The sequence below is a fragment of the Protomyctophum parallelum genome (assembly GCF_964188405.1).
Source record: "Protomyctophum parallelum genome assembly, chromosome: 22".
Lineage (NCBI taxonomy): Eukaryota > Metazoa > Chordata > Actinopteri > Myctophiformes > Myctophidae > Protomyctophum > Protomyctophum parallelum.
The window spans coordinates 24,345,687-24,358,472 of record NC_139714.1 but is presented as its reverse complement, the minus strand read 5'-3'; the positions used below and the strand labels follow the sequence as shown (position 1 = coordinate 24,358,472).

At 42.7% G+C, this 12,786-nt stretch overlaps 1 protein-coding gene across 2 annotated transcripts in view; it reads left to right on the top strand.

The window, feature by feature from the left end:
• Positions 1–12,786, top strand: part of ppp1r12a (protein phosphatase 1, regulatory subunit 12A) — a 90,983-nt gene that overhangs the window by 53,741 nt on the left and 24,456 nt on the right. Inside the window, exons 5-13 of one of the 2 annotated variants that reach the window (XM_083758225.1) lie at positions 881–1,025; positions 2,464–2,538; positions 3,329–3,411; positions 4,073–4,230; positions 5,550–5,695; positions 8,453–8,563; positions 10,080–10,358; positions 11,300–11,391; positions 12,058–12,177. In XM_083758225.1, coding sequence (XP_083614351.1) covers positions 881–1,025; positions 2,464–2,538; positions 3,329–3,411; positions 4,073–4,230; positions 5,550–5,695; positions 8,453–8,563; positions 10,080–10,358; positions 11,300–11,391; positions 12,058–12,177 — 1,209 coding nt within the window. The remainder of the gene's footprint in view (positions 1–880; positions 1,026–2,463; positions 2,539–3,328; positions 3,412–4,072; positions 4,231–5,549; positions 5,696–8,452; positions 8,564–10,079; positions 10,359–11,299; positions 11,392–12,057; positions 12,178–12,786) is intronic. The other variant, XM_083758226.1, reaches the window with a different exon arrangement.

The following is a 12,786-nucleotide window of genomic DNA, read 5'->3' as shown; positions in this document are numbered from 1 at the left end:
ATAGCCAATCTGCTATTTTCTAAATAAGTTTTCGTAGCACTTTAAACTAGTTTAATGTGCTACCATGTTTTTAAGTTGTGAAATGGGACATTCGGCATAATGAGCACTTTTACTTTTGATAGAAGTACATTTTGATGCCAATACGTTTGTACTTTTACTCAAGTACACATTGAATTCTGGACTTTCACTTGGTAACAGAGTACTTCTACATTGCAAATATGCTGATACTTTTACTTAAGTACAGTATCTCATCAATCTGGACTGAGGCTACCAGGCTTTGCTGTGGTGCATTTCTTCTAAATGTGTGGGCATTTGGCAGCAACATAGAAAACTAGAAAAGCAGAAACTGCGTGGGCTCGCTGAAAACCCGCAATGTGTAGAAAATTCCCTGATCCAGTGATGATGGAAGGTGACATATTCACTGCCACCCCAGGAAGCGGCAGAAGTTTGAATGCGTTGTTATAGCAACCACGATAGCACCTCTGTGTGAACCTAGAAAGATCTGACCCTTTCCTCATGGAAAAACTTCGCAAAAAATTGCAAATACAAGCATGTTGCACCGCGACTTCTCAGAGCAAAAAACGCAGGTCTCATTGAAAATGAACTTATAGGCGCGTTTTATCGCTCCCTGTTTGCAAAGCCCTTAAAGCTGAACATGTTGAGGTTTGAACTAGATTTCTAGCACAGAGTATGTGGAAGTCGATGCCAAAACAAAGTGGCCCAATAGACTGTAGAGTGTAGACAACTATTGTGTGTGCTGGCTGGAGCGAGCCAACAAATATTAAAACCCAGTCCATGGGAACCAAATGTATTCATTAATTCTCATGAAGGCTATTTTTATTTTTTGGTTTGTCCCTCTTCACTCCTTTTTCGTGCACAGGCTTTTAATCCAAGCAGACTATGATGTAAATATTAAGGACTACGACGGCTGGACACCGCTCCACGCAGCGGCACACTGGGGCAAAGAGGAGGCCTGCAGGATACTGGTGGACAACATGTGTGACATGGACCTCATCAATAAAGTGGTGAGTGCCCTCCCTCCTTTTAGGGCAGATTCACACTATGGTCCCGGGTGCGCACTCAGGACCTCTTGGCAGATGTTGTGTGTGAACGCTGCGTACCGTCCCCCCGGGACCACATGGAGGTTGTCTCGGGATGTGTACTCGGATATGGATCGATACAATGTGAAAGCATTGAATTCAGTTGAATGTAAGTGTACTCGAGTGCGGAAGAATCGAGGCCAATGTGAATCATGGCCAGCGGGGACCGGGCAATCGTATTCGGGAACAGTTTGAATCAAACGGACTCGGTGTGAATCTGCCCTTACAACCTGGGATAAGCTGCACACACTATCATGTAGTAGCTGGGCTCCTACATGTAGCATAGCAGTATCTACAGTGTAGAACTAATGTTGAACATCTCAATTGACTCAAACGTTTTTGTTTTGTTGTCCAAATCTATGTTTCTTACTTAAAGGGATATTTCACTTTCAAGAAAGCTTTTGGTAATTTCATCGTCTACTCAGGCTTTGTGAACACCCTCAGACAGTTTTTATGTTGCTTGATTTAATATTTAGATATTTTATATTAATTTTAGCCGCCCCCTTCCCATACTAAGCCATTGTAACTTCAGACTCCAGTTTAACCATGTTAGATTAGTCACCCGTCCTTGATTTTGGTGACTCGTACTGCCCTTCCAATACGTGAGGTATTGGAAGGTCAATACCGATGTGTCAACATGCGCCACCATCCGCCGACGTGCGACAGGAACATATCGCACCACTGGGACGAACACAAACCGTTGTGTTACATATCGACTCTGGTTTGGAGTTGATTGTTAAGATTAAGTTTAAAGTTACAGTGGGCAGTTAAAATGAATAATGAAATATCTAAATAATGAATCAAGCGATTTAAATACTGTCTGGGGTGTGTTTCACAAAATATCCTTTTAAAGGATAAGTTAGGAGATTTTACAATGTGCCTCTAACGTTATCTGAGACATTGTACCTGGACATGCGGAAAATTCAGGTTAAAACAAATTGCTGTTAGCTGAAATGATAAAGTTTACAATTTGCTGGCGTGTTGTAAAAACATCTACTAAACCAATTATTAAACACATTTGTAGGCTCTACAGTATGGAGTAAAATGACATATTTGGGAAATGACACAAATTATAGCAAATAAGCACCTCATCAAACTAGCTCTTGAACCTAGATTCAGAATCTGCAGGTATGATACACTGTATGTAGGCCTAAAATCACTGTATCTAACCTTGAAATGAGACTAAAAAAGGACAGACTAAAGCAACAGAACACACTTTTTCTTGTACCGTTAAAAGATCCAGTACAATGAATAATAGTCAAACATTTCTGTTTTGAATTGTTCATATTGTATCTCTAATCTGTTATTTTCTAAGGGTGTTTCCTAGAATAGCATGTTTTGTTGTTTGTTTCCCCCTCTCCAGGGTCAGACAGCTTTAGACGTTTCAGACGAAGATGTTCTGGGCTACCTGGAGGAACTCCAGAAGAAACAGAACCTGGTGAGTTTCTCTCTGTGCTCATTGTGTACATCTACACATTACATAACACCCGTGTTGATTTTGTCGCCTAATACAAAAAGAATTAAGTGAAAACTAAGCTATGATGACTAAGACTATATTGACAATTTCGTCAACAAATAAAAGCTAGACTAAAATGTTAGGAAGGGACTAGTGGACAAGAGAGAGAGCCACCCCTTACCCCTTATCTCTAAACTTATTTGCCATTTTTTACTATTTTAAAGCATTTTAAAATAGTACAAATACCTGATCTACAAGCTAACAACGTGTCGATGTAGATTGGCTAGTTGAACTATTTTTAAGTGTTTTAAAATAGTAAAAAATGGCCCTAAACTAAAATGTTAGGAAGGGACAAGATCCAGTATACCGGTAAGTCACTTTACACTTTGTTGCATGCTGAACTGCGACACCTTGTGAGCTTGTAGATCGGCTATTTTCAGCAAGTGTAGATTTAGTCATTAACGACGGCATCAAGCCCCACCAAAATACATTTTAATCTACTAAAACAACTGTAGATTTAGTCAAACTAAAATCTCATGATATTTAGTCTACTAAAACTAGACATAAACATTCCAGATGGCTAAAACTAAAATCTAGCTGTCTGCATAGCTGCATAGCACTTCACATAATATCAGCACCACTGAAGCTGAAGAGGCATTCGAATGAGTACATTTTCATCCACAGTCTGTGGGAAAAAAACATACAATGTAATTTGCTTGTTGATGTCTCTCTTTGATGTTATTGTTGACGGCATTTTTTTCTTCTTCCCCAGCTTTTGAACGAGAAGAAGGTTGTGAAGAAGTCTCCCTTGATTGAAACGACGACGACGGGGGACAATAACAAGCAAGTCAAAAAGTAATGAATTCCACTTTTACAATTCTCTGAGAGACTTCAGTAGGAGTAACTTTACCTGTATTTTTATTTATATTAAAATTGGCTAATGGGAGGGCCGGCTGGCCGGTGACCGGACCACAGCAGCACCAACGCTCGTGTCACCATAAGGATCATATAAGGAGTTCCCAATGCATCTACAGTATGCCCAAGTATCCCAATGCCCAAGTATGGAGTGTGTAGTCCTGACTTCAATGGGTCGCCATGGCATCAGGCACAAACAATCCAGAGAGGATTGTGTGCACATCTTATGCCTGTGTGTGTGTGTGTGTGTGTGTGTGTGAGATGAAGACCTGAACGGGTCGAAAGTTAAACATTGCGGCTTTTGCCATTTAAACTCCTTCAAGTTCTTGTTGCTATGTAAAGTATACAGCATGATAACATTTCTGCCCTAAATGGGTTCAAAGATAGTAAGTCCTTGGAGCTGTAAACTAGTCTGCGGATGTTTCTTCCGTCTCCTTGAATCGGGCACAAACAATATTTATTGTGTATTTTAAAATGTAAGCTAATTAAGTGTTTGTGTCCACCTCTACCATATGCGTAATAGATGACTACTAGTTAACTAATGGTTTACTACTAGTTTTAATAGGCATTGGTGTTTTTTTTTTTTTTGTGTATTTTTTAGCAAAGAAACGCTCGTTTTGGAGTCTGAGAAGACAGCGCCGCGCATCGAGTCCTTAGAACCCGAGAAGGTAGACGAAGAAGAGGAGGGTAAGAAGGACGAGTCGAGCTGCTCCAGTGAGGAAGAGGATGAAGAGGATTCAGAGTCTGAGAACGAAGCAGGTATTTGTGTGGGAAACCTACAGGGATGTGTTTTTAACCTGTTACATATTGGTTTTTACTCTTATTTTACTTTAATTTCTAATAAAGTTGTCTTTTTCTCATGTCCCCCCCCCCCCCCTCCCCCGGCCACCACACATGTAAAGCGTCTTTGGGTATTAGAAAAGCGCTATATAAGTCCCAGGTATTATTATTATTATTATTAGGGATCATTTAAATCAGAGGTTCTCAAACCTACATGTCAAGGACACCAAAATTGACACTTAGTAGCCCGCGGACCCCCATTTGAAATGAATATGCCAGTGACCCAGATAAGAGAGGATTTTTACGTCTCTAGCAGTGATTTCGAAACATTAATTTCAAGGACCCCTAGTTTCACATGCATTAGGCTACGGACCCCCATTTAATGGCATTTCTATCTCTGGGACCTTTTCTTTTTATATTGTAAAAATCATTGTTAATTTAACTCTGAGAGTGTACAAATGGAACGGGTCCATTTGGTTCCATTTGTAAACTCTGAGTTATAGTTCCATAAGGGTCCATTTTGTTCCTAACTATCATTTAGCTGGGGACCCCCTGGAACTCCCTCAAGGACCCCCCCGGACCCCTCTTTGAGAACCACTGATTTAAATGACAACTACATTTAAATCCTGCTATAGCTACCGATCAAATTCTAGTAAATTAGTTTAAAAAAAGATTAAAGACACCTCATAGGGTTGCTAGCTATGGTGATACTGGTGGCTGAGATTTTGCAACTTATTAAAATGGACTTTGCAGGGATTTGGCATTGCTATCAGACATTTCTCCTATAATTGGTTCTCACCGCCAGTCCACACTTGACATTAATTTGGTTTAAATCCTCCTTTTTACTGATGATGAATACGGCACTTAACCCAAAGTTAACTGGATTTCTGGTGCTTGTGGTGATTCATCTTCTTGACAATACTGTAAAATCAGCAATTTTTCACACAGGGTAGTCCAATGTTCCCAATTTCCGTAAATTCCTTAATTTGTCAAACGCAACACTGCATAAAGTCTACATTAACGCAACACTGCATAAAGTCTACATTAACAGCCAATTTGACCACTAAACACACATTACATTCAAAAGTCCTATTTATGAAAGCTCAATGGACGAGGTCCCTCTGTTGCTCGGCTTGGAAGTCCCAACCACAACATACTGTAACCTCATCGAAATCCATCAGCCACTTGTTTCCTGCTCTGCTGGGTGACTTCCTCCTCGTTGCCTTTGACAAAAACAAGTTTACATCTGCTTTTTTTAACTTCCCCCCCCCCCCCCCCCCCCCCCCCCCTCCACCTAGAAAAGAGCAAGCCATCTGCTCCGGTCAACAACAACAGTACGACAATGCCACCACCACCTGCCCCGGCGGCCAGCATCATCACTGTGTCCTCTACCACCTCCCCAACCAGCTCCACCACCACCACAACAACCACTACCACTAACCAGGTGACCCCACCACCTCCCACCTCGCCTGTCAAGAAGGTACGGACTGGGGGACGAGTCGCGTTCAGCCTCACCATCTTACCTCTTGTACTCAAAGGATGGGCCGTCTATGTAGGCCTGTCACCGTTACAAATTTAAGTTGACGATTAGTTTCAGTCACACACACAATAATTGCGATTAATAATTTAATTGTGTTTGTGGCATTTGAACATTGCCTGGTAATTAAAAAAAATTCACAGGTCAGAAATGATTTTTATACTTAAAAATACAGCGTAAATAGTCGATCTACAATCACCCTGTTGTTTTCAGACAGTGGTGATGTCTGTCTTTCTGAATGCTGGTCTCGACTCAACCCAGTCCTCCTACCTAATAAAAAGCAAAACTCTTGCACACGCAAAGGCGACAGGTGTGTCGGGGGAAGACCAAACGAGGGCTCTGCACACTGGAAAAGGGAAAGGCATGGATTTATTGACATGGGGGAAAAAGCTCCCGCACACTGTCTTCAAATGCAGTTAAAAACGTTTTACAACATAATCACTACCGTATCTATATCTATCTTTATCGTAAAGATGGCCTGATGAAGGTCATCAGAAGGTCTAAACAAACTCTCGCACACTGTCTTCAAATGCAGTTAAAAACGTTTTACAACAAAATCACTACCGTATCTATATCTATCTTTATCGCATTTGAAGACGGTGTGCTGGAGCTTTTTTCCTTTTTCAATAAATGTATACCCGCCGTACTGATGGCCACCTCCACTCTGCCAAGTTAGACTTCGTACTCGTGAGACGTGTCAACGCCCTGTTATATATATATATATATATATTTTTTTTACAATACAATTAAGCATATTTAATTTATAGCCAGTTGAACGCAAACCCAATTTCATGGTTGGTTGAAGACACATGGGGTTTACAACTCTACATTAATGGCACCACGGATAACACCATGTCAATTAATGCAATAGTAGTGCATTAATTGCGGTGCATTGAACACGGAGCCACAGTAAATGTCACTGAGGAACTGGACAAGAATTACCATTAATTTTAAATTAAGTTTCAACAAACATGGCAATAGTCTGCACAAGGTGGGGGGAGGGGTTATCGGTAGCTTAACGCTGGGTGTGTGTGTTAACATTTTACTACGGTTAGAATCAGAGCTGGGAGGACTCTGCTTGGCTCTATTCCTAGAGACAGATTTGTTAGTTTTCTATTCTACCCAGATGGTTTATTATGGCATTTCCCTGTTGTCTCAGGTTTAAATTAGGCCCTGAATTAGAAGGCTAGACTGGGGCGCCCGCTGGCCTAGTGGATGGTCCAGACGCATACCACATACAGGCTCTGGCCTAACTCGAACCTGCGTGTCGCGTGTTCGAGTCATAATGACCTTTGCTGCATGTCTCTCCCCGTCTCTCTCTCCCTCTTTCCTGTCCGTCTTCACTTGAAACGATCAATTATAGGCAGAAAAGCCCAAAAAATTAAGGCTAGACTGAAACCCAGCAACTGGATCGGTATTGCTTACTGCTGTAGAACATTTGGAACACTGAATATTGTTTATCAAGGACTCGACAAAACCTTGTGTTTAGTGCGTCCAACTGGAAGTTTTTAGTTCAACCCCTGGCAGAGGCATTTTAAGGTTAGTTTTTGGGGGGTGTGGCTCGATATGAAAGGAAACAGGATATAGCGTCCTGACCTATGGGTCACATGGCTCAGGAACTGTGGGTGCACATTAAGCCTGTTTGACTAAACTGCGATTGAGATCCCTCATGCAATTGCTGCCCTCTGCTGGGAGCATTAGGTAAGGCAGGCACCAGCATTTAGCCTCCCTACAGTATAGTACACAAACATGTGCCTCAAGGTCTCTGTTTGAAATGAGCAGCATCACATCAAATGCCATCTGAAATTGGAGATATTTTGTGGTTCTGCTAAACATTGCCATTACCGGTAATTAAAAGCAGATTATGGGTAACACTGCAAGATAAATACCAGCTGCATGCAACCTACAGGTGTTTACAGTAACTAGTCGACACACAATACGACACACACAACGAGAAACAAGAAGTCCATCCAGTGGCTGGCGTGCACTCCAGCACATCACGCCTCGCCACCACTTTCACAACAACTCTCCCCGAGTTGTTCGTTCATTCATTTACTCTCTCATTCCCACTACAGTAAATGATCTTGTTGTTCCAGTCCTCCTCCTCCTTCTGAAGTGCAGTGCTCACGCTCGGCACAATGTCCCCCGTCTTAACGAGAGTGAGCGAAAGATTAACAACAATGTCCAGTTTGACACTAGCAGCGAATCTCTCTCGCCTCCTCAATGGCTCTCCTTGTATATTAATAACAGAGCAGCCTCTCATGCCAACCCAGAACAATAATGATGCTCTCTGTTGTCTGACAGTAAACATTGTGCTGTGTGACCAGGCCTTTTTTTAAATCTCTTTCTATCTCTCTCTATCTCTCACTACCTTTGTCCTTGCCATAAAGTGTGTTTTTTTTTCTGTTACTGCTGCTTCGATAACTCTTATACAGACCTTTTCTTTTCTCAACATACCATTCTGTATCTCTCTCTCTCTCTCTCCCTCTCTCTCTCTCTCTCTCTCTCTCTCTCTCTCTCTCTCCATGAAGTGTTGTTTTCCTGTTACTGCTGCTTCGATAACTCTTTCGAACCCTTTTTCTTTACTCAACGTTCCATTCTGTATTTCTCTCTACCTCCCTCTCTGTCTCTCAACACGGGCTGTCGTCTTGGTTGGCTTTTTAGTCTGATTGTATGAATCCTTCCCTCATGCCCGTGGCGGAGCCGGGCGGTCCTGCATTGTGGCGTCAAGGCTTGCGCAAAACTGGCATTTCTCTCTTGCCCAAAAAGCTGATGGTGAGGCATTGGTGTGCACCGTCCCGGAGTTGTTCTCTTGTCCTACGTTATGCACCTACCTCCTCCGCACTGATGATGATCAAAATAAATTAAAATGATTAAAAAAAAAACATAACCACATTTGCCCGATCCAGGCGATGCTAACGTGAATCCTCTTCCCCTTTTTCCTTGCGTCACTCACTGTCCCAATGTGTTGTTTTCTTCACATGCATCAACAAAACACCTCACTGCCCTCCCTGTGTGTTTGTGTGGCTTCTGTGCTGCTTTGCCATTTTCTCATCATCCAGCTGTTGTGTATTTCTGATATTTTTGTGTAATTAATATTGACCAGAGCTTGTGTGTGTGTGTGTGTGTGTGTGTGTGTGTGTGTGTGTGTGTGTGTCCTAACAACAGCGCTCTAACAGGTTGAATAGATCATGCATTTGCCACGTTGTCCTGTGTGCTTTTTGTCTTATTTTCTTCAATGATCCTAAATGAAAATCAGGGGTGTGAACGAAATCCAATATTTAATTCAAAAGTCTGCATCTGATTTGTTTAATAACTCTGGCATGTCTTGCAAATATACCAAGACATGACCGTGCTTCTCTTACAAGGATATGTCTATCTAACCACATCCTTATTCAATTCATGTAACCAGTGCCACAACCCACAACCATGGTGTCTAGATTTGAGTCATACTGCGTAACCTTTTCAGTTAAACAAAAGTAAATCCTCATATAATCCGCACTGGTATATTATATTTCACAATAACCATTCCACTTAACCCATTCTGACCTGAGATCAGATTCATACGAGGTTTCCACTGGACACACACTGGGTCTGATGAACCCATTCTGACCCGAGATCAGATTCTAAAAAATGTCAGTCGTTCTTCGATTTTTCAAAAAATTGCAGATCTACAAGCTCGTATCGCGCCACTCGGTGGCGCGATATGAGCTTGTAGGTCTGCTATTTTTCAATAGCTAAAGCTATAACATGATGCCGACACCAAAATGGGTGCCCGGTCAGAATGGGTTAAAGGTGAACTTCTGAAAATACTATTAAACACAATTCTTTATTCATGAGTGTCTGCCCCAACACTTACCGGTATCAGAAATGTACCGGTAATGTATTTATTTGCGTATTTTAACTTGAATAAATACAGTTTCTGACAACGCGTTACGAAATATCCTTTTCCTTGGCCGCTAGCACCCTGCAGCAATCCCTTTTGAGCGATACTTCTGTATGGACAAACACTGTAACAAAACAAACACCCCGACCCCGGCTCCAGCAAGAGAATCAACAACCAGGACACCTTGTTGTGACATTCGTACACGGTGTAATCCCAGCGTTCACCCTTAAGTTTAAATGAACACGAAGGATTTTACCGAGTACCCTCATTAACCTCCGTTTTGTTTTACTGAGACAACTAAAACCCTGGACTGCTGCCTTTTTTTGACTATGCTCATTTCTAAACGCTCAACCCGACTGGGCCGTTCTGACTCCCAACGTTTCTCTCTCCAACCTCCTCCTCCAGGTGAGCCAGCCTGCCGCCGGGAAGGTGGCGGCGGCGACGACTGCAACGACGGCGACGACGACGCCGACGACGGCGACAACCAAAACGGAGGTGGAGAGGAAGGTGGACGAGTCTCCGGCCTCGTGGCGCCTGGGCCTCAGGAAGACGGGCAGCTACGGCGCGCTGGCGGAGATCACGGCCACCAAGGAAGGCGCTCAGAAAGACAAGGACACGGCCGGGGGCGTGATGCGCTCGGCCTCCAGCCCCCGCCTCTCCTCCACCCTGGACAACAAAGAGAAGGTACGGAGGAGGAGGACATGTTTTGTGTGAAGATCTCTCTTCCGTTAGTTTTTTCTCCTTCGTCTTAAAGGGGATATTTCTCTTCATTTCACAAACTTTTGGTCATTTCATCGTCTATTAAGGCTTATGTGAACACCCCAGAGAGTTTTCAAGTTGCTTGATTCAATTTCAGTATTCGATATTTGATAATGATACATTTGACTTTTTTTTTTTACAAATAAATGAAAAAGTAATAAACACATGGGAACCTCACGTATTAGGAGGGTAGTATCAGTCACCAGAAAAGGCAATTTTTAAAGAATAATAATAAAGAATAATACAAATAATTTGCGATTAGGTGATTTTGTAATAATTAGACAGGCCATTCTTGAGGAAGCGGCACTGCGATGCTCTCCTTGTTCGGTACCTTAAGGCTCATTCATAGTCTGGATTTTCGGTGGTTAGGTGACCACCGAACTACAACATGACACGGTGCCACGGTGAAGAGCAAACCACCGCCACCGCCCCAGCCCTTCTCTCTGTTTTTACTCCCCACCGCTCAGCGTTATTTCAGCTCCGGTGGTCAGCTCAGCACCGGAGCGGTGGTCACCTCACCACCTGAAAATCCAGACTATGAATGAGCCTTTAGATTAGGACGGGGAGCGTGGGAGAGGTCAATGGTCAATGTCTTGAAATTATACTGCGTGCTGTTAATTTTTGGTTGAGCGACACATACTGAACTCACTTAATTTTGGTCCAGTTAAACGGTGGACATTAATTTCAAAAGGAAAGAATAAGTTACTGACAACTCTTGTTATTTTAAAGCGGTCATGTTTTGCTGCGCTGCTGTTAATAATAAGTAGCTGTGTGAGAGCTTTTCAGAAAGCTTTTTGAACAGCTCTAAATGGTCTAAATTTTAACGGGCTCTGTCTGTCTGTCTGTGTTGCCTCCTGTGTCTACAGGAAAAGGACAAAGCAACTCGTCTGGCCTACGTGGCCCCAACCATCCCCAGAAGGCTCGCCAGTACTTCAGACATCGACGAAAAGGAGAACAGGTGCCCCATGCAGGCTCTGCTGTCTATTACCCTGTTTTTACCACGTATTGCCTTGAGCGCCACCTGCTGCCCACTGCGAGTGTTGTCGCAGGCCAAACGGTCTCTGTGCTTATGCATGGTGTCTGGCTTCCTGCAGCCTCTCTGTTGGCTCTTGGCCGTAGCACTTGCCCTAGCCTCGCAACCGTGCAGAGTCGCCTTATGCAAAGGCTGAAATGTGTCATTTAGATGGAACGTTATGTAAACGGATGCCAGTTTATAGTTTCAATGTACGGATGTTCTACTGTTTAGTAGATCGGTTCTTAGTTTACTTATGATCCTAGATTACTATCTAGGGTTATCTATGCATTCGATGCATTACCTTGTGGTGTTCTTGCTTATTGAAAGTCGCTCTGGATTAAGAGCATCTGCTAAATACCTGAAATTGTAAATTATCTTTGAATAGAACAGTATACATTGTATTGAGCAGTGTTATCCTAACAGCCTACAGTTAATGCTGGATAACACTCAATTTGGAATGTCTACTAGTCGGGGACAACATTCTTTCTTCCAGGGTAACATGTTTAAACCCCAGGATTAGACTTGGCTGCTCTCATTTTAAAACGCGTGTCGGTGATTATGTTTTTTTGTGGAGATCTCGGGTGCTATTTGTAGCTTGTGGTTCCTCAGGGATTCAGCCGCTAGTCTGGTACGTAGCGGCTCCTACACTCGGCGGCGGTGGGACGACGACCTGAAGAACAGCGACGGAAGCGCATCCACCAACCGAACAACCCCCAGCTATCAGCGCAGGTTAGCACCGCCCCGCGCCTCCCTCCATAACAACAAGCGCTCCCGAAAGCTCCCCCCTCCTTCCATCAGCTCCCATTGGATCGGAAGTGGCGTCCAATATTATGCCAATTATATTAGTTATATTGCCAACTTTAGGTCAAAGGACAACTTTTCTCAATCAAGTTTTTCTCAACCAAGGTTCATGTTTTAGTTAGATTTTAGAGATTTTAGAGAGTGTTAATTGTTTTTCATTTGCTGCTTCCTTTCGTTTTAATGATTTTAGCTATTTTTGACAAGGGGTCAGGGGGCATTCAAACAAGTGGCTAAATATGTATTGCTTTACAATCCTTATTATTTACTATACCCAGGAAATTACATCTGGCCACAAAAGGTCATGGGATCTACCCGTTTGTACCCATTGTACCGGTTTGGATTTTTATAACCTAGTTTCCTGACTAACAACAGTACAATGTAGAACAGTGATTTTATTAGTTTTTTGCCTACTGTTCATGTCACTTTGACGTCATTACCAGGTACTGTTTGTGCATGTACATGCTTTCCAATGTTCCAATGGCGGCTACTGCTGTTGAAAGCCTTTGCAAATGAGCCTCCCTCATGTTGTCACTGCCA